At 40.4% G+C, this 25,981-nt stretch overlaps 1 protein-coding gene across 3 annotated transcripts in view; it reads right to left on the minus strand.

Annotated features, from left to right (window-relative positions):
* The window catches only part of SLC9A9 (solute carrier family 9 member A9), a 557,820-nt gene that overhangs the window by 183,974 nt on the left and 347,865 nt on the right, over window positions 1–25,981 (minus strand). For all 3 annotated transcript variants that reach the window (XM_047784062.1, XM_047784054.1, XM_047784070.1), the window contains one exon: window positions 4,984–5,137. In XM_047784062.1, the coding sequence (XP_047640018.1) occupies window positions 4,984–5,137 (154 nt within the window). The remainder of the gene's footprint in view (window positions 1–4,983; window positions 5,138–25,981) is intronic.

Consider the following 25,981-nt stretch of genomic DNA (forward strand, 5'->3'; position numbering starts at 1 on the left):
AGTAAATCTTTAAACATGCATAAGACTCTGGATGCTGGAAGGAAAACCAAGCAGAACACAGCTAGATACAGAGGGAACTTGATTATACATATTCTCCAATTATATTAAATTGACAATTCCTTACCCCAGCAATAAAGGAAATCTGTATGTGAGCAGATATATTCAACTCTATTATTAAGATTAAAAAATATTACTAAAGACAGTTCTCTCTTTACTTCTGTGTGCATTCCCATGATGGCTGTTATTAAAAACTTTGTAGCCAGGGGGTATATAAGATAAAGAAATCATTCTAGGATGACATAAAATAGGATGGGCCATAAATCCCAAATAAAACTTAAATACAAACTAAAAGAATGATAGTGGAGATGTTGTGCTATCTAAAAAGTATTCACTCTTCAGGGCAGTATGTACAATATTTTATTTGATCTGTGGAAGAGGTCTATAGTAGGTTGACTTGGGATTCCAGATGGGGTTGGGAGATGAGCCTGAGGGTAACAAACTCCTCTAATTCCAAATTCCTATAATTGAGGAAGACAAACTTCCCTGCCTGACTATCTTAGACCTGGGCTGACCTTGTTTACCTCTAACTTTTCTAGGTCAAAGAGGAAATCTGCACCGAAAAATTTCTGTGCTGTATGAGCCAGTCAACCCAATCACTTATGATAGATGAAGATTTCCTGTGTTTGTTTTTAACAGGCCTTTCTTGGTTATAAAAGTACATCTCTTTTTCCCAGAAGGATTTATTAATCAAGGTAGATCACAGGCATCAGGAATAAACTCATTTACTTTGGGCAGCAGAAGAATGAACTATTGAAAGTGCAGGCCCTGGGCTCAGGCTGCCTGGCCTTGGAGTCTGACTCTTCAGCTGGATGGTGGCTTGACCCTGGGCCATTCTGCCAGGCCTCACCCACGCTGGGAGGTGGCTACTACTATCATCTCCATTTTAAATATTAGAGGCTGAGTCACAGGAAGGTTTTGTGCCTTGTACTTTATTATCTAACATCTAGCACGGAGGAAATAGTATACGAAAGCTGGCTATTACTTTTTGAGTTGTTCGAAGTAAAAATCTGGCAGCTGTAGAGGTCATCTTGCTGAAGGCGCTTTCTCATATTGTCTGCAACACAAGTTCTCAATTGCTCTGGTGTGCAAGGCTTTCTGCACTTTGGCTGAGATACTTTGAAGAGAGGAGTCCAGCATTTCTATCTGAGAGAAGCCAGGAGAGGTTTGCAATATAGCATTGGCTCCATTCTAAGGAGTTTCATTAACTCCATGTGGTGCCCTATACTAAACTAAGGATGAGGTTACCACCCAAAATTACATGCCTCTGCTCTGCCCACGCCCCTTTGGTCTTTGAGGTTTATTTGCAGGCATGTATGATCATACTGTTTACTGGCCTCTGTAGGGCAAAGCCTGAAACATTTGATCTCTTGCTTCCTGGCTAAGCAGAGCTGGTCCTTGGAGACAGAGGGTTGGGTTTCCCTCACCACAGGATTAATGTATTTCACGGAAGGTAGGAGATCTGGATTCTAATCAAGAAACCATTCTGCTTTCTTTTACAGGAAAATCTCCAAAATAATACTGGAAAAGTCTTTTATTTTTCTCTAGAAGTTTAAGAAAAAAGGTCTGTGATTTATTTCAAATGCTGCATTAAAACATTTTGTTATTATTTTAAAAAAACAGCTTTAGGACAGGAAATTCGAATGTGCTTAGGATAAGACTTAACCAATAGAGAATTTGTTTCATATGCAAAGATCATTCTGAATTTCCCTAAGCATGAGGTCATTGCTCTTTTAAAGTTATTTCTATGAAAGTGCAAGACATTAATATTATCAATTTTACCTTACATAAAACATTTTGTCTGCATCTTAACTGTGGTAGTTTGCAGCTGAATGGCAAATTTTATAGGGATAAAAAAAACAACTCAAGTATATACCTAATAGTTTAAGAGAAAAAAAAAGTAGCAATTAAAAAAAAAAAAGGCAAGAAGGGAAGGCAATGTAAGGTGTATAAATAAGTCATAACCAAGTGAGGATGTTTGAGTTCATTCAGTATCACATTTGCATTCCTGCCCCTTGGGTTTCCCTTTACGTGTCATTTTATTAAAGCCCTGATTTACTTACAATCTGATATTTTATGGAAAGAGTCTGACATGAAAATTGGTTAATGAGATGTTGCTCTGTAAACGAGCTAAATATAGTAAAAATGATGGACAACTATCATTTAAGAGCTATAATGAAATTAAGACATTTTTGATAGCATTATAAATCATGACAGGAAAGTGGAGCATATGAAGGTATCACTAAAACATGATCAAACCAGATTTATGTTGTTTGTGTGCATTTGAACATACACTAACTTATGGTCCTACGGCTGTTTCCCTCCCATTGATCAATGCACAGTGAATTTTTCTCCTCATGTTAGCCCTTGCCTCCCTCTGGTATAGGTGCTACAAATTTTAAACTCGAGGCTCAGGCATGCCTGGCCCTGGAGAACTGCAGCCAAATTTGACAGTATTCAATATTAGCCTCATCTCCACATGGGGCTATGCGTCTAAACCGGTGGTTCTCAAAATACGGTTCTAGAACCAGCAGTATCAGTGCTGCCTGGGGTGTGCTAACAATGAAAATTCCTAGGCCCTGACCCAGACCTACTTGATTAGAAACTCTGGGGCAGGGGCCCAGCAATCTGGGGTTTAATGAGCCCTCCAGATCGTTCTGATGTTCATTAAAGTTTGAGAGTCTTTGGTCTTGGTCTTGCTGCCCTGTGTCTTGCCTGCCAGGGTTAACTTCCTGGGTACACAGATACCTATGAACCTCAGTTATCTGCCTCTGATTTCCTCATGACTGGGTCTCTGGTCTTTCTAACTGGGTTTCTGTTCTGATTTCAGATTAAGACCCTAGTTCCCAGCTAGGAGTTGCACCTGGCCTGCTAGACCAGAGTCCTGTAGTGCCTTTCCTTAAAGACATCATGATCCTGCTTTTCCTCTTCCCTCCTCTGGATGGTGGACACATCTGGCACTGAATTAGTTGGGCTATTTGGAGACAGTTCCCATGGGGGCATCTTCATGACCTGGCAACTCCATGGTGTCCCCCTCCCCCCACCACAGGTCTAGTAACATGGCCTAAGATGACCTCCATGCCCGTCACCCGTGGACACTAGAGTTGACATTACTATCTTTCTTTATTAGGGCCTGTCCTATAACCTGAGTAAACATTCTAACCCCGCTAAACCTCCATTTTATATTACCCTCTCCCTGCTGATCCAGATATCAAGAGGCTGCACAAGCTATAATATCCATCTGAAGTCAGTGGATGCCTTCGGAAAACACTTTAGGGTAAAACATGTTATTGATGTGGGGACAACCCCGCAGGGTAAAGACAGACAATAGTAGAAAATAAATTACATTTGAATGACTTTAAAAAAATGCTGGCATCACCACTTGGCTTTCTAAATATTTTCATTTACCTAACAGAGCATTCAATACGTTTATCTTGTGGGGACTGGTATCCTCTAACTTCTACTTTCCAAGTCCTAATTTTTCTGTGCATGGATCCACCTACTGAATTTTATTTTCCAGAAACCTGAGCACACCATTATCTTACTATCAGTTTACCGGGGACCCAACACTGTAGCGTTTAGTGTAATATTCATGCTCATCCAGAAGAGTCTACAAGTAGCTACCACTGTGAAAGAAATTGCAGGCCATATTTATATGCCTAGAAAATAGTTCAACAAGTATTTCAAAACACTCTCCATTTCAATCTTTGGTCAAAGTCCTTTTATATGTTTAACAATATTCATAGGACTTTAAAGATGCCCTTTCCCCCTGGAATTTGGTTTAATGTATAGCCACTTGACCCAGTTTAGACATAAGCTTTCTTATCTCAAACTCGTGAGACTTGCTTCTGTTTCTGTTTATCAAGCAGATAGGAATTTGTCTGTAGACACTTAATAAAGTGAATTTATATGTGCGGTTATACTCATTCAAATTTTCACATAGCAAATATTTATTCAGCTCTACTATGTGCCAGGTATTATATTCATTGGTGCTAAAATAATAAGAGTCCTTGTCTGGAAGAATCTTCTTTGAAGTCCCTCTCCAGTCACATGGGTCTTTTCCTGTCAGATGAGGTGGGTATGGCTTTGCCTCTTAGAGAATGAGGGGGGACCAGGGATGGGCTGTATGATCATCAATATGCATGACTTTGGGAAATAAAATGTGATTTATGTAAAACCTTGTTATCTTCTGGAATATGAAAATGGAGACCCAGATCAAAGAAACACTTAAATAAAGACAACATTTTATAATAGATTTACCCTTTTTCACCACTGGCACAACCTATTCATTTCTCATCAAATCATCTGCTACCTGCATACTTCAGGTTCATAGCAGTCATCTTCCAGGCACTGCTTATTGGAGGGCCCCTGACTGAAGCCTTGACCCCATTTTCCCTTGAGAAATTGTCTAATCTGTGTCCATAGCATCCCTCTGGCTAAACATATGGCTCACTAATCAAACACATTTAGGCATTTCCTGTGTCCTTAATTCTATTCTAAGTGCCACGAGGAATTAAAAACAAAACAAATTCATCTTCTTCTTGGTATTACAGCTTTTTCTGTATATATCCTCTTGCATCATAAGTATCTTAAGGAAAAGACTCATGTCTTACTAACTTTTGTAAATTCCATAGCATACCACATTGTACTCAAAATTTATCTGTTAATGGAAGAATTAATAGATAAATTTATTTCTAGGGACAAACTGTAAACAGAGATAATCCTGAGAGTTCTAGAACTCTTGGAAAGATCAGTTTTGTTGGTGATAGGTCATGTTGTTTCACCTTATGAATGAAAGCCAACTTTACCCCAGGTCAAGTTAGGGTACAGATATACTACTGTACTCTTGACCAAGTCAGTGACACCAGAACAGAACAGCGCAGCCATGCCTCACGATGATGTCTTTTGCTAAGCAGCATCACTCACCTGATCTGAAGCCACGTCAGCATGGGGGTCGTTCCTCCCCCGAATACCCAGACTGTGAAGAACACAAGGAGCAGCGTGGTGGTGAACATCATTTGCTTGGGCTGAGATTCTGTGTTCCGAATAGCTAAGGCAAAGGCTATGGCCCCTCGCAGACCTTACAGGGAAAAACCAAAAAAAAAAAAAAAAACACAAAAAAACAGTATCTTCAGATTCTCATTTCATTGACTTTATCTTTACAATTTACTGACAAACACAATTGTTTTTTAAACTTAAACTTTCTATTTTGATATAATTGTGGATTCACATTCAGTTGTAAGAAATAATGGAGACTTATTATGTGCCCTTTTTCCACTTTCCCTCCAATGGTAACATCTTGCGAAATGCTAGTACAATATCACGGCCATGATGTTGGCACTTATACAATCAAGATTCAGTACATTCCCATCACAAAGATCCCTCATGTTGCCTTTTAATAGCCACACCTACTTCCCTCCCACAAACTTCCTCTTTAACACCTGGCAAGCAGGAATCAATTCTCCATTTCTATAGTTTTAGAATAAAATTAAATGGAATTGTTAACTATGTAACCTTTTAGAATTGGCTTTTTTTTCACCCAGCATAATCCTCTGAATACTCATGCAGGTCGCCAAATGTATCAACAGTTTGTTCCTTTTTATTATTAAATAGTATTTCCATGGTATGGATGTTCCATAGTTTGACTGTCATCTGTTAAAGAACATCTGGGTAGTTTCCAGATTTTGGCTTGTGAACATAAGTTTTCATCTCTCTGAGATAACTGCTCAAGAGTGCAATCACTGACTGATATGGCATTTGCATATTTTTAAAAGAAATTACCAAACTGTTCCAGAATGGCTATACCATTTTACATTCCCACCAGAAATATGTGCCATTCAATTTCTCTGCATCCTCAACAGCATTTAGTGTAGACACTATTTTTTATTTTAGCTGTTCTGATAGCTTATTGGAGTTGTAATTTGCATTTTACTAATGTGTTAAACATTGTTTAATGTGCTCATTTGATGTCTGTATACCCTCTTGGGTGAATTGGCTCATGTCTTTATCTCACTTTCTTACTGGATTCCTGGAATTTTGATTGTTAAATTTTGGAAGGTCTCTATATATTCTAGATAACAGCCCTTTGTTGGATATGTAGTTTACAAATATTTCCTCCCACGTTGTAGCTTTTTATTGGTGAAGTCTAATCTGCTGATTTTTCCTTTTATAGATAATCTGTTTGGAGTCACGTCTAAGAACTCTTGGCTCCAGGTCCCAAAGACTTTCCCCTATGTTTTAAATTTTTTTTCTAAAAGTTATAACTTTACGTTTTACATTTAAGACCATCATTTTGAGTTAATTTTGGTATAAGGGGTAAGGTTAAGGTTGAGGATCCTTTCCTTTTTCTTTTTTCTTTTGCCTATAGATGCTTAATTTCTCTATTGAACTGCTTTTGTACCTTTGTCAAAATTAGTTGAATGTACTTGTGTGGCTCTATACCTGGGCTCTCTATTCTGTTCCATTGATCTATGTGTCTATCCCTCTTCTAATGGTACAATGCCATGATTATTGAATGTATCTGGTAGGCCTTAGCATCGGGTAGGATGATTCTTATATTTTATTTTCAAAATTGTTTCCTCTAGTCTATATCTTTTGTCTTTCCATGAAATTTAAAAAGAATATTGTCTGTATTTACCAAAAAAATCTTTCTGGGCAAAAGTACTTTAAAAAAAATCAAATATATTAGATAACAAGAAAAATCAAGCTTATGGAAAATTGAAAATTAATAAATTTTTAAGTAACATTTAAGAATGATTCCAGCTTGAGTACATACTTTTACAAAATTTATACTCTAGACTTACCTATTAAAACTTGTTAGTTTTATTTTTCTTCTTTAATAACAATACATGAATTGAACTTTTATGAATCCATATTAAATTTATTTATAAGAAGTATTAAAGATTAGATGTGAAAATTTCAAATCAAAGTGTGATATTATAAAAACAGATGTAAAACCCACAGAAAATATAATACTCAATGGAGAAAAGCTGAAAGCCTTCCTGCTAAAATCTGGAACAAGACAAGGATGCCCACTATCACCACTTTTATTCAACATGGTATTGGAAGTCTGAGCCACAGCAATCAGACAAATGAAAGAAAAAAAGTTATCCAAATTGGAAGAGAAGTAAAATTTTCACTGTTATGCAGATGTATGATACTATATATAGAAAACCCTAAGGACTCCACACAAAAACTACTTGAACTGATCAATGAATTCAGCAAAGTAGCAGGATACAAGATTAACATTCAGAAATTGGTTGCATTTCTGTATACTAACAATGAAACATTAGAAAAAGAATACAAAAATACAGTATCTTTTAAAATCACACCCCCAAAAATAAAATACCTAAAAATAAACCTGATCAAGGAGGTGAAAGACTTATGTGCTGAGAACTATAAAACATTAATCAAGGAAATTAAAGAGGATTCAAAAATTGGAAAGATATTCCATGCTCCTGGTTAGAAAAATTAATATTGTAAAAATGGCCATACTACTCAAAGCAATCTACAGATTCAATGCAATCCCTGTCAAATTACTGATGACATTTTTCACAGAACTAGAACAAACAATCCAAAAATTTATATGGGACCATAAAAGACCCAGAATTGCCAAAGCAGGAGGCATAACTCTCCCAGACTTCAGGCAATATCACAAAGCTACAGTAATCAAGACAGTGTGGTGCTGGTACCAAAACAGACATACGGACCAATGGAACAGAATAGAGAACCCAGAAACAGACCCAGACACCTACGTTCAATTAATCTTTGACAAAGGAGGCAGGAACATAAAATGGGAAAAAGACAATCTTTTCAGCAACTGGTGCTGGGAAAACTGGACAGCCACATATAAATCAATGAAAATGAAACACACCTTCATACTCTGCACAAAAATAAGCTCAAAATGGCTTAAAGACTTAAATAAGACAAGACACAACCAAACTCCTAGAAGAGAATGTAGGCAAAACAGTCTTGATGTCAACCTTACAAATGTTTTCTCAGGTCAGTCTCCCAAGATAACAGAAATAAAAGCAAAAATAAACCAATGGGACCTAATCGAACTGACAAGCATTTGCACAGCAAAGGAAACCATAAAAAAGAAAGCAACAAAAAGATAACCTATGGAATGAGAGAAAATAGTTTCAAATGATGCAACCGACAAGGGCTTAATTGCTAAAATGTACAAACAACTTACACAACTCAACAGCAAAAAAGCCAACAATCCAATGGAAAAATGGGCAAAGGACCTGAATAGACATTACTCCAACGAACATATATGGGTGGCCAAAAAACACATGAAAAAATGCTCAACATCACTGATCATTAGAGAAATGCATATCAAAATTACAATGAGGTGTCGCCTCACACCAGTCAGAATGGCCATCATTAATAAGTCCACAAATAACAAATGCTGGAGAGGGTGTGAAGAAAAGGGTACCATCCTACACTGTTAGTGGGAATGTAAACTGGTACAACCACTATGGAAAACAATATGGAGGTACCTCAGAAAACTAAATATAGAACTTCCATGTGACCCAGCAATCCCATTCTTGGGCATATATCCAGAAAAAAACTTTCCTTGAAAAAGATACATGCAGCCCTACATTCATTGCAGCACTATTCACAATAGCCAGGACATGAAAACAACCTAAATATCCATAGACAGATGAATGAATTAAGAAGATGTGGTATATATACACAATGGAATACTACTCAGGCATAAAAAGAACAAAGTAATGCCATCTGCAGCAACATGGATGGAACAAGAGATTCTCATATTGAGTGAAGTAAGTCAGAAAGAGAAAGACAAATACCATATGATATCACTTATATCTGGAATCTAATATATGGCACAAATGAACCTTTCCACAGAAAAGAAACTCATGGACTTGTGGTTGCCAAGGGGAAGGGTGAGGGAGTGGGAAGAACTGGAAGTCTGGGGTTAATAGATGCAGACTATTGCATTTGGAGTGGATAAGCAATGAGATCCTGCTGTATAGCACAAGGAACTATATCTAGTCACGTATGATGGAATATGATGGAGGATAATGTGAGAAAAAGAATGTGTATAGGTGTATGAGTCACTTTGCTGTACAGTAGAAATTGACAGAACACCATAAATCAACTATAATGGAAAAAATAAAAATCATTAAAAATAAAAAAATTTAAAAACAAAAGCAGACGTAAACTTTGAAGGAGAGTAAATAAAAACACAAATACTAAAGTAGAAAAGTTAGGAGTTCCCGTCTTGGTGCAGCAGAAATGAATCTGACTAGGAACCACGAGGTTGCGGGTTCGGTCCCTGGCCTTGCTCAGTAGGTTAAGGATCTGGCCATGAGCTGTGGTTGCAGACTCGGCTTGGATCCCCAGTTGCTGTGGCTCTGGCGTAGGCTGGTGGCAACAGCTTCGATTTGACCACTATCCTGGGAACCTCCACATGCCGTGGTGCGGCCCTAAAGAAAGAAAAAATAGGCAAAAAAAAAAAAAAAAGCAGAAAAGTTAAAATGGAAAGTCTCTCTTGGGTAACACAAAATTTATAAGACAACTATAGGCTCTGTTATACCACGTAACAGGGCAAATAAACTTTTTTAATGATAGTAAATATAAGACAAAGAGGTAGTGATTTTATTTTTATAGGAAATTTTAAGTCACATACATACATTTCAGTGGTTCACTTTTTATGATATTTACTGCATCATCTAGGTTTCTAAGTTTCCAAATCTTTATTCATACATTAGAAGACTTTTAGAAAGTCAACATAGGGTAGGGTAAGGAAAACTATAACTACCTTGGTTGTTATCCTTGGGTTCCCAACTTTGAATATAATGCTCCTTTCTTATTTCCACACGGAGAATATACAAGAGACAAGTGGCTTAACACAAGATCCAGAGGATTAGGCTAGAGAGACTTAACATATTTTGCCTGAAACAAGGAAGCCTCAGAAAGAGAGGGAACATGCACTCTTATTATAAAATTACCTTCAAGGAACAAAATGTAATGGAGGAAGAAAATTATTCTGAATCTCCATGTAGACAAGGAAATGGCCTGAAGATAGGGAAGATAACATTTGAAGTAGATGTTAATAAAAAAAAAAAAAGTTCTTTTACATTAGAAATTCTGAACACTTAGATGGCTGTTCAAGAAGAAAAGTTCCCTACCAGAGATGTTCATGCATTTAGACCCAGCTGGGGACAAGAGAGTGGGGAAATTAATAACCCTAATACTGGAGAATATTTCAATAATGTTCTCTCTAGGAAATACAAGTGGTGTCATTAGGGAACGAGAACTGAAGGAAACAGTTTTGCAACAGTCTTCTATATCTGAGGAGAAGATTTATAGGCTAAAGTAAAGCTTCTAGCATTGTTTAATCAGGGTAAGACTGGAGATGGAAGGTAATCTTTACATTTTTTCTTTTCCTCAAGTACACATTGCCAGACATGTCCATAAAATGGCAATATTCCCAAATTAAGTGATATATATTGGAAATATTAAGTGACAATGTTCTAAGTATTTATTTTCATTTTATTGAATATTTGCGTGTGTGTTTTTTTTCTTTTTTCTTTTTTTTAACTTTGAATTTTGTGAGAAAGAAAATAGAGACTGGGATAAAACTTACTATATCATGCTTATTGTAAACTTTCATTTTAGCTATCAAGGGCAAGGAAGGACATATTTATCTTCCTAAATATGCTTAATAATGTATTGTTATGTTAAAGTAGCATAACTAAACTCAAATCTAAATTATCTATACATGAGTAGTTCTTGGCTTAAAAATATACTCAAAAGATGTGGTGTTTCGACTTCTTAAAAAAATCTTTATCCTATACATAAAACTCTCTGTATTTTTGGGAGATGCAATGTAGAGATATTTTTAAAAAAAAGAAGAAGAAGAAGGAAAAGTATAGCCACTCCCTTGTACTTGTTCTTGTGGCATATTAAGAAACATTGCTGGGAATTCCCATTGTGGCTCAGTGGTAAGGAACCCACCTAGTATCCATGAAGGCACAGGTTCAATCCCTGGACTTGCTCAGTGGGTTAAGGATCTGGGGTTGCCATGAGCTGTGGTGTAGGGTACAGATGCAGCTTGGATCTAGCATAGCTGCAGCTCCAATTTGTATTTGACCCCCTAGCCTGGGAACTTGCATGTGCTGCAGGTGTGGCCCTAAAAAGAAAAAAGAAAAAAGAAAAGAAAGATTGCTAATTAGAACCAACTCCAAGATGGCCTTTCAAGTGGAGGCCTTCTCCATATAACAAGCACTTAAAAAACCACAGAGATAGTGTTTTGGGGGAGGAGAACATCTGTCTGCACCACATGTGAGATGGCCTGGTAGCATGGGAAGCATGGACTTGGGAAGGGTGAGGTCACTAAGTGAACAAAGTGAAGCTAATTTAGAACTCCAGATGAGAACTATTGCCTACATCCCACTCATTCTTTATGATGCCAAAGTTACTGATCACACATTTAGATCCCAGACAATTGTGAAATCAATGGCCATCCATTGCTTCGTTCAATACATATATGTATTAATCTGACATAACAAAATACCATGGTCTGGGTAGCTTCAACAACAGATATTTATTTCTCACAGTTTTGGAGGTTGGGAGGTCTAGGATCAGGGTGCCACTGTGGCCAGGTTCTGGTGAGAGCTCTCTCTGGCTTGAAGAAGGCTATCTGCTTGCCGTGCAAGAGCAAGCTCAGTGGTGTCTCTTCATATGGAACCATTGACTGAAACTGCCCACCTTGGCCAGGCATAGTAATATCTGCTTGTGTGTGTAGTCTCACGGCAGGAGGACTTGGTAAGGAATGGGGTGCTGCCCTAAAGACTAAATGGGAGGATTTGGGAGGGGCCAATAGGAGAGAGGAGACAACCTTCTTGGACTCCATCTTAGCTGAGTGGTACATGTGTCACCAAGAAGGACCAGACCAAGTACAGGCTGAGCAAGATGATTTTCCAGACACAATCTGGAAACTTAACCCATTCCCATAAAACCAGACTGTGCGCCACATGGCAGAGCATTTCTCCTGGGTTCCCTTACCCTGCTGCTCTCCACCCAGGTGCCCCTTCCCAGTAAGTCTTTTGCTTTGTCAGCACGAGTGTCTCCTTGGACAATTCATTTTTTTTTTTTTTTGGTCTTTTGTCCTTTTAGGGCCACATCAGTGGCAAATGGAGGTTCCCAGCTAGGGGTCTAATTGGAGCTGCAGCTGCCTGCCTACACCAGAGCCACGGCAACGCCAGATCCGAGCCATGTCTCTGACCTACACCACAGCTCACGGCAACACAGGATCCTTAACCTACCCAGTGAGGCCAGGTATTGAACTCATAACCTCACAGTTCCTAGTCGGATTTGTTTCTGCTGCACCTTGACAGGAACGCCTCCATGGACAATTCATTTCTGAGTATTAGACAAGGCCCATGCTTGGGCCCTGGAAGGGATCCCTTTTCCTGCAACACCCTCATAACCTCATCTAAACCTAACTGTCCCTCAAAGGCTCCTTTTCCAAATATCATCATATTGAAGTTAGTGTTTCAACTCATTAATCTGAAAGGGACACAGTTTAGTCCATAGCAAGATGTATTGATTATCTGCTGGGTGGAGTTTCTGAATACACTTCTCCTATCTTCTTCACATCATGGATTTGGAAAACAGAAGACTAGGATTGAAATAAACTACTCAGACTACCAGCAGAATACTAGAAATGAAAGATTAATATTAACTTAGGGGTTTCTCTTAGCAAAACACTATTTCCAAAGCAAAAACACTATTTCCAAAGCACACATGCCATTTTGCTTAGAAATGAGTAAATTCAGAACTCATTTTCAAAACTTGTGTTTTGTTTCATGAGTACTTTGACTCTTTATTTTTCTTTTTCTTTTTGTTTTGGCCAATTAATGGACATAATTCTATAATTCTGGGGATTGATAGACTATATCATTCCATTTTAGATGGGTTTACTGTTCAAAGACTTGACATATTTCACACACTCAGTTGGAAAGTTAGTATCATCTTGGGGAATAAAAGAATTACCTGCAATTAAATGTGGTTTCATTTAAAACTGGCCTCTAAGGGATTCTTATGTTAATTATGTTGATCTATTCATAACAATAGAAGCCTATTGAACCAAGGAAAGCTTTCAGGCAAGGACCCCTGCTGCAGAAAATGTGCAGCTCCTGTTTATCTCTAAACAGCAAAAGTGAAATTTAATCTATTATAAATTTGCAAATGTGTTTCAATGGGTGAAGGTCATATACAGATACATTTAAATCACAGGAATATAACTATCCCCTAAAGCATTTCTATTGAAGATGCAAAGCACTAGTCAAAACCTAAGTGTTTATTGAGCACTCATTCTGTGCTACATTACCCAAGATGCAGTTGGAGAATGCACTGATGCGGGAGTTTGGGCTCCTCTATTCCAGGGCTCGAGGTCCTACACAAATGATTCTCTCTGCACGTACAGTCTGATGAAGAATAAGGTAAGACTGGAGTTCCCGTCGTGGCACAGTGTTTAACGAATCCGACTAGGAACCATGAGGTTGCAGGTTCGGTCCCTGCCCTTGCTCAGTGGGTTAACGATCTGGCGTTGCTGTGAGCTGTGGTGTAGGTTGCAGACACGGCTGGGATCCCGCATTGCTGTGGCTCTGGCATAGGCCGGAGGCTACAGCTCTGATTTGAACCCTAGCCTGGGAACCTCCATATGCCACGGGAGCGGCCCAAGAAACAGCAAAAAGATAAAAAAAAAAAAAGTTTAAAGAATAAGGTAAGACTGCTAAACTTCATGAGGGTCAAGATCATGACCATTGCCAACAAATGTGCAGTCTTTAAGGTGGTGAAATCAATGGTGGGGCAAAAGAGGTCTTTGCATACATGGTTTTCTATACTTGAAACATTTTTCTCCTAACCAAATTCTTTCTAACTCTTTTTCCTATAACTTTCACCTAATTTTTACCTAATTCCAACTGATCTTCAGAGCTCAACTGGGCCTCTGATTTCTCTATGAAGCCTCCTCTGAGGTCTGGGGCAGGGTTAGGATAACTTACATTCCTAGTACAAAATATGCTTGGCCTATGACATTATGTTGTAATTGGATGGCTGCTTGTTTATCCGCAACACTTAGAACAATGCCAAGCACATAATAGGCGCTCAATAAATATTTGTTGAGCAAATCAGTGAATGGATGAATGTTCTGATTCTTCATGATTCCAGATAACATATGGAAAAGTGATTGATACCTCTTAGCTTAATGGGATGGTTGAGTAATTGTTTTTGCCTTCTGCCTTTTTACTATTCATTGAGATCCTTAAAATCTTGTACTGAGAGTCAAGGGACCTGGGGTTTGTACTTGGGCCTGCTTCAGCAGGTTGCATGATCATAAGCAGGTTGCCTCATTTGGATCTGTGTTGTCTCATCACGAAATGGAAGTTTCAAGACTAGATTATGGTCTTCAGCTGGAAGTGCACAGCAGAACCAGCTGTGAAACTTGAAGATACATGAGTTGTTCATGCTAGTGTCTGACTCTAGAGATTTGGATTCAGCAGAGAATGAGTTCCCTGACAGCTTAGGCTCCTTTCCTTTCCCTCTGTACCCCTTGGTCCAAGGCCCATCACCTCACACTCAGACTGAGCCTCGAACTGACACTCTGGTCTCTTGGCCTCACAGCCTCCAGCCTCTCCTCCTTTTAGACTACAGATGTCCCTTTGAACAGTTTCCTCAAAATGTGGCTTTATGAGCTTGAGATCTGAGCCATAAGTGGCTTCCCATAGCCGAAAGAAATTCTTCCATCAGTACTTCACCCCACTTTTCCTGTCTTCCTCCTCTTGTTCACTGAGAACTTGTCATACCAATAAGGTGGTCTTTCTCTCCATAAACAGTTGTTATCTTGCCTCTGTTCCATGACCCTACTGTTGGCCCCTTGTTTTACTTTTTTCTGCCTTTATTTCAGCCCCATGAACTTTTCTTAGAATATTCCAGTCCACACTGTTCTTTCTTGGAAATCCTATAAAACATATTGCTCAGTTCAGTCATATTATTAAATGATAGCCTAAGATGAATCAGTAGTTTAATGTGATCTGGTCTTTACCCTCAATTCTTAATCTTTTTAAAAGTTGGAATTACATATTTTTATACAGTTTTATATCTCTCATTGTACCTAGAACATGAAATTCAGCAAATTCTTTTGAATTGAATGATTGTAGTGGTTTCAGACCATCTAGATAATCATGTATTCATGTACTCATTCCTTCATTCATTCATACATACTCCAGGGGATAGAAGAAAACAAGAGATAGTCTCTGCCTTACAGAAGATGAGTTTAAAATTTAAAAGGAAAAATGTATATAAGATGCTATGAAAAGAACCAAAGTAGGGTAAGAGGATAGAGAAGATATTTATGTGAAGAGTAGAGGTGTTTAGGGTGGTTAGGAAAGGCACTTTGGTTAGGTGACTTTGAGCATAGACTCTAATAGAATGAGGCAGAGACTATGCAAATATCTAGAAGAAAGCATTACAGCCTTCTGGAACAGTAGGTGCAAAGGCCCTGAGGCAAGTATGTGCTTGGTGTGTCAAGCAGCAGCAAAGGGACTGGTGTGGCTGGAATGGAATGAATGAAGGATGGGAGGGAGTAGAAGGAGACAATGCCAAAGAGGTAACAGAACCAGATCATATTGGGCCCTTGAACAGTAAGGCTTTTGAATTTTATTTTGAGATGGAAAACTTTAGAAAGATTTTTGCCAAGGTAGTGATATGATCTATTTTATGCTGAAAAGAATCACTATGGCTCTGGATCTCCATGCCGGAGGTAAGGTCGGCATTAATCCAGACAAGAAGTGAGAGTGGATCAGAACATATGGTAGCACAGGAAGTGCTAGAACAATGTCAAAGGTCAACAATATTTGCTGATGGTTTGGGCAAGAAGTATGAAAAGAAGAAAGAATTCCAAGAACTTATGGCCTGAGCTCTTGGAAGAATTATGGAAAAGCATGTTTGGAAGAGCATGTTTGGGTGTATGGGGGAGATCAAGGGTTATGTCTTGACAGTGTGAAATCCAAAATGCCTATTAGTCATACAAGTGGAGAGGTTGAGTGAGTGGCTGGATCTAAGAGTCTGGAGTTCAGGGGAGAGGTTAGAGGCTTTTTACTAAAGAGTGCTGGGAGGAAAGTTTGGAGTCTGAAAAGTGTGGAAACATAAAGTATATTTTAAACCAAGTTTGATCTTGCTGCAAGGCCTTCGCATGTGCTGCTCCTCCCACCTCCAGTGCTTCCCCAGGCTGCCCCTGGCTACTCCTCATCATCTCTGTCCTCAGAAAGGCTGCCAGTACTGTGCCACCTAAGTGCCCTCTGCTTTAACCCAGGTCTTTTTTGCATGTCTTTTATTAACACTTATCATCATCTGAAATTATATGTTTACTTTTTAGCCTTTAAGACCTGTGTCCTTCCACGAGAAAGTGAACTCGGTGACAGCAGGCCCAGAGCTAGAATGGGGCTTCTCATAGAGTAGGCACTCCCTAAGCACTGGATAAATGCATGAGTGAACAGATGAGGGAAAGGTCATATTTTGCATTTGAAACACAACTGGAACCCGAAGGAAAATGAGCAGTAGCTGGACAGGAATGCAGAGATGTCCCTGAGAGACTGACCCATTCTTTAAAAGGAATGTCTTTTAGATGAGTTATTTTGCTGCCTTTTTTTCCATTGGGGGTATAACCCACTGCAATCCCTTTTTTCCTTTCACCTCAAGTACTGTGAGGGGGTTGATTTCAAAGATTTAACACATTCTTATCATTAATCTGATAAATCAAATCCCAGTTTAGGTCTACAATTGAATAATGTATTGCTTTTCCTTTTGCTGAAGACCCATGACCTTGCAAAGGGTAACTACTTTCAGCAAAAATGTCAGTCTGATTTCAAAATACATTTTCCAGGATGCTACAACCTTGTTACACAGTCCCATTTTCAGTTCAATGTCGTTTTGTCGCATGGAAGCGAAGCCAACAGATTGTTTCAGTGAAAAACCCTTCTGCATTCAAAAATAAATTGAGTTTTTCTGGAAACTAAGTCTGTGTTAGACAAGCAGAACTTTCTTTCCTTCATCTCTCTTCCTGAACTTGAATCATTTAAACTTAAGGCCACTGAGAAGGAATGCAACATAACTTCAGTATATTTTTGCATACAATGAAGTTGCTTTGGGGACAACTTTGGCAGCCAGGAAGGGTAATTGTAAATGGGATTAGTTCTGTCACAGCTCTGAGTCAACATGCATAGATGCCTCTGGCTTTGGAAGCTTATTTTTTATGTAGGTAAGGTAGATGTGGTAGGAAACTGTGGAGTAATCCTTGCTACCAGCTGAAATCTTCAACAGAGGGTTTCAAGAGAGAGGCTAGCAGAGATCAGAAGAAAGTTGACATGCTGTGAGCAGTACCCAACTTAGGGCCAGGATGTGTTCCAAAGGTCAATTTATAAGTTTTCTCTTTGACCAGTTGTTCTCAGCTTGGGTGATTTTGTTCCCCCAGGGAATATTTGGCAACGTCTGGGGACATTTGTGGTTGTCCACAACTGGAGATAGGAGATGTGACGGTTAATTTAGTGGGTAGAGAGTAGAGATGCTGCTAAAAATCCTATCACAATCCTATCCTGTACAAAATAGCCTCCACAGAAAGGAACTCTGTCCCCAAATGTCAGTTGTTGCTGGTTTGAGAAACCCAAGTATAGACACCGGATTGCTTTTTTCCCATAGGAGCAATGCTAAAAATGTTGATAATATTCCTACTGCAGAGGGCTATTTTGGCAAAGATGCCTGTCTGTCCACCAGCACCTATTTTGGTTATCCATGGTATGCTGCAGTAACTGCATAAACAGCATTTCCTAGCATCTCTTGCAGCTAGGAATAGCTATATGGTGGGCTTCTCACCAGTGAAATGAGAGCAGAGGTGATGCATGTCATTTCTGGGCCAGAGCTTTTATTTTATTTATTTATTTTTGATTTTTACGGCCATATAGAAGTTCCCAGGTTAGGGGTCAAATTGCTGGCCTACACCACAGACACAGCAACACAGGATCTGAGCTGCATCTGCAACCTACATCACAGCTCACAGCATCACTGGATCCTTCACCCACTGAGCAAGGCCAGGGATCAAACCCTCATACTCCTGGATACTGGTTGGGTTTGTTACTGCTGAGCCACAACAGGAACTCCATCTGGGCCAAGGCTTTTAAGAAGCATTAGTTCCGACCCCAGTCTCTCTTTCTCTTTCAACCAGCCAGTTATAAAGCATGATGAGTCCCTACCGGAGTGCTCCTCAAATTTCAGCTACATCAGAATTACCTGGAGGATCTGTTCAACCTTAAACTACTGGGCTCGATCTCTCCAGAGTGTATGATTCAGTGGGTCTGTGGTGTGGCCTGAGCATTTACATTTTTAACAAATTCCCAGGTGTTGCCCATATTGCTGGTCCAGGCACCACACTTTCAGAATATTTGATTTTGGAGATTATGAGGCCAGAAGATGGAAGTAGCCTGGTGATATCTGAATCACCATCTGGAGGAGAGGCATTGTTTCCTCACCCCCCCATGTTAATATCCACCCTGGCCTGTGATTTGAACCAGAGATTTACTACTTTGGTTCAGCAACTGAATGTTGGGCGTCTGTGTGTTCTAGCAATTTAGCCATCATACGACCCTCTTCATCTACCCATCTACATCTCTCTCCCTTACATGACCTGTGGAATCACAGAATATTTTCTTAACAGATGAGGGAATATGGGCTAGGAAGGATGGAGTGGCTAAGTAAATGTTATGGCTGGTTATTCAATCTGTGTTTCATCCCCCTGATTGCATATATAACCTATAACAAAGATAGAAAGATCCTGTTTATCTTAAGAATTTGAATTTTAAGGAAAGATACGAAGAAGAAAATCTTCTTTCCCTTTCCTAGGCAGAAGATCAATCAGAGACAACATTCTGAAATAGCTGTTTTGCCTTTTGCTCCCCCTCCCCAGTTCTTTCTGCGCCTTCCGTCTGGTCTCTTCCTTTCCCTGCATCGCTGCCATCATGTTGCCCTCCCCGACCCAGCCCAGGCCACCTCATTCTAAAATGATAGGTTTGTGATTCTCCAGTCAAAACCCCCATTTCCGCATGCAGCCAAAATGAGCTTCCTGCCAGGAAAAAAACAAGTGGAAAGAAGAAATCTGCTGGGGAAGGATAGCACACAATTCTCCTGAAGTGTGTGCTTTTTAAAATAGTTGTTAACAAGCCTGCCTTCATGTTTACTTGTGGAATTTAAAATAGCTCCAGGAAGGTCCAGTGACATTTTTCAGGCACTGAGGGGAGTGGGCGATGAGTGGGAGGGAGGATTCTGCAAAAAGAGGGCAAGACTGTTATTCACAGGCAGGGTATCTGCCCTGGTATCTCGTTCTGCCCCCAAGTGCAACCACAGGTCTCTGAAAATTCCTGGTGCTTTTGAAAGTGGGTCAGTGAGAGGCTGGGTAGTGGGGCTTGGACCTAGCCCTACTCATAGAGGTTTGGTCTGTCTGTAAAGAACTTGGTTGCCCAAACAGCATTTGAGTGTCTCCAATATATCAGAGCAAACGCTGAAAATTCCTAAATGACGTAATGGCCCTATGGAAATTTAGCACAAGGCATTTCTAAATGTAACTGCTTCTTGCTCATTTGCACATGTAACTTACTTGAGTCAATCTTATTGACTTCTTCTGGACTCAATCCATAGAACCTGAGGGCAGAATTACAAGGATTTATGCATGGCACACACAGACTTATTTTTTTGAGCTTGATTTGTGTGTGTATTGATAGTTTTCTAAAGTTTTGTCTACCTAATGCCAAAAACAAACAAGCAATTAGGAAGCGAATTCAGGCAGAAAACAGGGAAAAATAATGTAGTCCATTTGATTGCCTCAGTTGACAAGTTAGCTTGGCCCAAACTATCAGTCAGATATTTGTGATATCTGTGACACTCTGGACATGCTGAAAAATTGAAATGTGCACAGAAATTTCCTGAACTAAATAAGATTATTTATTTTTCTGTATCTTTCTAAGACCTTATCCTTGAAAACAAGGAGAGGTGACAAGTATTCTGGGTTGTCCCCTTTCATTACTCAGTGTCTCCCAGGGGCTGGTGTACTCTGTTGGCTGCACTCCTTCTCTAAATAGTATGGATGGATTATCTACAACGTCTTGCCACTTTTTCACACTCAATAAATGTCTAAACAGATAGTGACATTTTGCATGTGTCAGCTTGAACCACAGGGGGCTACAATATATTTTCCTCAGAAAAATCGGTATTTGAGTCACAACATTTCATGTTAGTGCCAGGACTAAGTCACTGCTGGAACTAAAACGAGAATATCATTAAGTGTCCTTAAATGAAGTCAAGGGAGGAGCTTGGAGCATAGGGTCTTGCCATCACTAACACTTAGCATTGGCCTCAGACTACATCTTCAGCAGTGGTTTGACCATCAAACCTTCTTTGGAATGAAAACCTTAATCTCTGATAGGAGATTATATGACTCATGTCTCTGTGAGGCACTAACAGCTCTCTCGTCTGTGGTGGTTAAAGAAAGTGATGGGAACTACCAACTGTTGAATGTTTCCTAAGTGACAGTCCCTGTTCCAGGCATTTTATATACTTTTTTAGTTTGGTTTTCAATATTGCCCATCTAAAGTAAGTACCATTTTATAGCCAAGGGAGCTGAAGTTTGGCGAGGGTTTTAATCACCTAGCACCCCCTGGCTGAGCTGGCTTCAAAGCCTGAGCCCACTGTGTTTCACCAAAACAGTAGCTCTTATTTAGAAGACATTGTGGTGTGCCATGTAGCAGAACCTAATATGCTGCTTAAAAATGCAAGAGCTAATAACTTCTATTGTAAATTTATCTTGGAACTAAGTGAAGAATATGCTATTTTGACTTAACAATAGGGGAAAACTATGGGGCTGCCTGCGGTTCAAAGCTAGTTCTCAGATGTTCTGCATTCATCATGATCACATAAACTTTTCTCAGCATTTGAAACTATGAGGACTTAATAGAATCTGCAATTCATATGGGTCTTCTATGCTTGTCTATTTTGTCACAGCAGTGCTGTGAGTGGTTATTCATCATTCGAGATGACTTTTTCTGTGATTGCTTGATATGCTTGTTAGAACATTTTTATGACTCACTTCCCGCATAAACTGGTTCACCTTGTCTCATCTGAAGACCTCAGAAGACCTACTCAGGCTGCCGCTTTGCTCACTCATGGCCCCAGGCCACAGTGCGCAGCACATGAGAGAGGTAAGGACTTGGTAGAACTTCACCTCCTCAAATGGAGAAAAACTCCTCAGCCTGTGGCCCATTAGCTGGTTAGTGGTCTTGTACTGGAAAGGAAGAAATAGAGGCCTAAGTAATTGCACAAGATATGCCCAGAGCCAGAAGGAGACATAGCACAGAAGGGGAAAGAACACTAGTTTTTAGGAGATGGGGCTGCGAAGGGGTAGGCTTGGCAAGCAATGCTTGACAGCCACCATGATGGTGTCATCCAGACTGTCTGTCTCTGGAAGGATGAACAAAGGAGAGAGGAGAGAAAGAGTCCTGCTGCTTAGAGGACTCAGACTCTCAGACAACTCCTGCATATACACTTAAGGAAATATTTTTCCTAAGCTGAAGTTAGATTTACCCTGGTACACAATCCAAATCACTTGGCTCGTATAAAAGTCCCAGAATTTTTAATGAGATCTTCGTTCTTTAATTGGAACTCAAAACAACCCCCCAATACAAAGCAGACAAAGATTTGAAAACTATTCTACATCTGAATGCTACTTTTGAGGAAGTGTTAACAACGTTTACTGTTATAAACACTCAGGGAAGGGTTTTTTATCTAGAAGTGAATAGGTGAAAAATATTTTCTTTCATTTTAAAAATAGGGAATTCCCTTGTGGTTCAGTGGGTTAAGGATTTGGCTTTGTCACTACAGAGGTTGGGTTGCTGCTGTGATGTGGGTTCCATCCCTGGCTCAGAAACTTTCATATGCCACAGGTGAGGCTAAGGAAAAACAAAACAAAACAAAATTAAAACAAAAGGTTTTGTTGATCTCTTTCCTTAAATTTATTGTTGCTTAGCTCTTGCTTGTGGAACTGGGCTAACCTGGTCTGAGAGCTGCCTTTGGGGCCAATTCTGGAACTGGGAAGTTCCCAGGCAGGACTGATAGAACAGGAATGGATAGTCCTAAAGTGGCATTTTAGTGAAATGTACAATTTTAGTTGAGTAGACGTTGTTGTAAGTTGTTCATTCATTTGCTTGTTAATCCATCAATTATTTGTGGAAGGCTACTCAGGTTCAAGTCGTGGGCTGGGTGCAGAGTGAACCAAATAGATAAGCATTTGGCTTTACAAATCTCCCTGTTTAGAGGAGTGTACACGCAGGCAAATTAAAAATCACAGTAGGAGTTCCCGTCGTGGCGCAGTGGTTAACGAATCCGACTAGGAACCATGAGGTTGCGGGTTCGGTCCCTGTCCTTGCTCAGTGGGTTAACGATCCGGCATTGCCATGAGCTGTGGTGTAGGTTGCAGACATGGCTGGGATCCCGAGTTGCTGTGGCTCTGGCATAGGCCGGTGGCTATAGCTCCGATTCAACCCCTAGCCTGGGAACCTCCATAGGCCGCGGGAGCGGCCCAAGAAATAGCAACAGCAACAACAACAACAACAACAACAACAAAAGACAAAAGATAAATCAACTATACTTCAATAAAATAAATTTCCAAAAAAAAAAATAAAAAATAAAAAAAAATAAAAATCACAGTAGAATGTGATGGGTACTAGGAGAGGAGAAGTGTTGGGTGTAATGGAAATGGAGGAGAGGGACATTAACCCAGACTTGAGGATTTACAAGGTTTCCTACAGAAAGTGACATCTAAGCTGAGTTTCAAAGGATGAAAGCAATTAGCTGAGTAAAAGAGTGAAGGTGGGTTGTTGTGGAAAGTGGTACGGGCATTCGGAGAACCTAAGTGAACCAGGGAAAGACCTCTGCATGCTTAGGAATTGGAAGAAGCTCAGTAACTGGGTAAACATTGCTGTGTTGATCAGATGGGCAAATGGGAGAACGAGAAGCAAGATTAGCATCCGGGAGGGTCTAAAGCAAAACAGAATAAGGTGGGAGGAAGGCATAGAAGTGAGAGGTTCAGAGCAGAAACCATGAATTGTGATTAAGTTCTGGGAGGTGCTTCTCAAACTTACATATGTGCAAGAATTGCCCCGGGGGGTTCTCATTAGAAGGCAGATTTAAATTCAGTATTTCTTTTCTTTTCTTTTCTTTTCTTTTCTTTTTTTTTTTTTTGTCTTTTTAGGGCCATACCCGTGGCATATGGAGGTTCCCAGGCCAGGGGTCCCATCCGAGCTGTAGCCACCAGCCTACCAGGGCCACAGCAACGTGGGATCCGAGCTTCGTCTGCAACCCACACCACCGCTCAAGGCAACGCTGGGTTCTTAACCCACCGAGCAAGGCCAGGGATCGAACCCTCATCCTCATGGAAGCTAGTCGGGTTTGTCAACTGCTGAGCCACGATGGAAACTCCGAATTCAGTATTTCTAAGTGACCTCAAAGCTACTGGTTGGGGGACCACACTTCTGGGTTTGAAAGATCAAGAAAGCATGGAAATGTCCCTTTTACATGGTGGCTGTTAGTTGTGGGACAGTCCTAGTGGCTTAATAAGCCCCATTAATGTGAGTGGTCGTACATATAGATTTCTGTTCCTAGGCATTGCTGAAACAATAACCCTTGCTCTGCACTTTGTCTTTTTTTTTTTTTTTTTTTTTTGTCTTTTCTAGGGCTACTCCCGCAGCACATGGAGGTTCCCAGGCTAGGGGTCTAATCGGAGCTGTAGCTGCACAGCCTATGCCAGAGCCACAGCAATGAGAGATCTGAACTGTGTCTGTGACCTACACCACAGCTCATGGCAATGCCGGATCCTTAACCCACTGAGCAAGGCCAGGGATTAAACCTACAACCTCATGGTTCCTAGTCAGATTCGTTAACCACTGTGCTATGACAGGAACTCCTCTCCAATTTCATAAATTCCACTTATGTTTCCTTCCTGGCTGTAACTGATATATCAACTGGGGAAGGCTGCTTTTTTGGTCTTCCAAAAAGTCTTAGAGTCTTAGACTGGCTCAGACCACAGCCTGATTGGTGGCTCACCAAAAAAAATACACCAAGAAAGGTGGTCTCCTATACACTGGCAGTGGTTCCTAAGCTGTCCTTCTGTAGAACAGCGGGGTTCTACACAGAGCATAGTGTTTCCCCAAATTTGAGTAGTAATGGCAGCCTATTTACCATTACGAGGGAAAAAGAATGCTAATAGGAAATTTTTCTTAATTTCAAGTTGTTCTTCCATGCCTTTCTCTTAGTTCTTTGGTGCCAGCGGCTATCTGAGCTCTAATGACTGCTGGTGGATAACCAAATGAGCAGAAACAACATTAGCAGCAAAGCCTGGCCATGCTTGGTGCTGCTGTCTTTATGGCTATCTAAGCTTATGGATGAGGTTTTCTATTATATCCATACACTGAGGTCATATTTCCCTGGTTAAAATTCTTCCTGGTTTACGTGATAGGACACACTGGGGTTGCTATGTCTCTTCAAAGTACAACGGAAATGGACAAATTAGAGAAACATGTCCTCTGACACACCCTGGGCTCTGTCAACCCACCCGGGTGCTCCCAGGCCTTCCTTCTGTCCAGATCAGCACTCAGCTTTGCATGGAGCCTCTGCAGCCCAGTAGGCTACAGCCCCTGGTCACAGTGGTTTCAGGAAGGCTGCCAGGGCTCAATTGGGCTTGGTATTTCCCCTCCTTCCAGCAACTCCCGGCTCTTATTTAGTTTTAAATTAAATAAAAATTGCAGCACATGGATTTGAATTAAAACAAGAGGCCCGATCTTTGTAATATGCACCACATCAATAGGAAAGCTAATTTGTGCAAAGCACATCTCCTCCTTTAATTTAAACCACAGAGCACTGCCTCTTCGGTTTCAAGGCAACTGAGAGCAGGGCGGGGCGGCTTACTCTGGGCATTAACTAAGGCTGCACTGAGAGGGACAGGAACAGTTTCAGGGGAATTTAGCCTTCCTCTTAAGCCCTTTGTGCTGGGTGTCACAGGATACAGCAGAGCAGCTACGAACTCCTGGCCTTGAATTTAAAGAAGGTCTTAAAATGTCTCAGGGTGAACTTCCCCAATTGGCTCTTAGCTGCAACCTAGCTACCAAAAACAGAAGTTGCATTATTAAAAGCGTCTCAAGACAGAGAAGGCAGAGAGACCACGACACTCCTGACCTTGAGACCATTCCTCATTTTCAGATTCTAAGGCTGCGTGTGTGTATGCATTACTAGTCTATACAAAACAAATCAGCTAGGGTCTGTGCTAGGTGAGAAATTCAATCTGGGTCCTGACAGTCACTTCACTCAGTTTAACTGGCTCTAGGGGCCAAAAGGGGGAGGGGGGAAGGGCAGTGGGTGGTAGAGGTGGCTGCAGGGTCATCCATGAACAATGTGAGCTTTACTCAAAAACACTGCTGAACCCCAGCCATGTCCTCAGCTCCATGCCTTGCTTCAGTGCTCACTGCAGTTTGTGTGGTCTCACCACCAGGAGATAAGTAACGAGCAGCTGGGTCCCTCTGCAAATTATCACCTCCAGGGGCGTCTAGATTTGGAGGCAGGTCTGATTCAGGTTTGGCGGGGCCTACAACTTACACATTTTGGGACCCTCCTTAAGAAAAATGACACAGAACCATCTTTTACAAATTTTATGTACCATCAGGACACACTGCTAGGGCCCATCTCAGGGTCTTGGAAAAGGACATGAGGGAGCTTGACACAGAAGCTCCTTTAACTTTACAAGTGAATCTACTTCTGCTTGGAAAGCACCAACAGCTCTTCCCTGCCCAGGGCCAAAAAG

This window comes from Phacochoerus africanus, chromosome 1 (genome assembly GCF_016906955.1).
Source record: "Phacochoerus africanus isolate WHEZ1 chromosome 1, ROS_Pafr_v1, whole genome shotgun sequence".
NCBI lineage: Eukaryota > Metazoa > Chordata > Mammalia > Artiodactyla > Suidae > Phacochoerus > Phacochoerus africanus.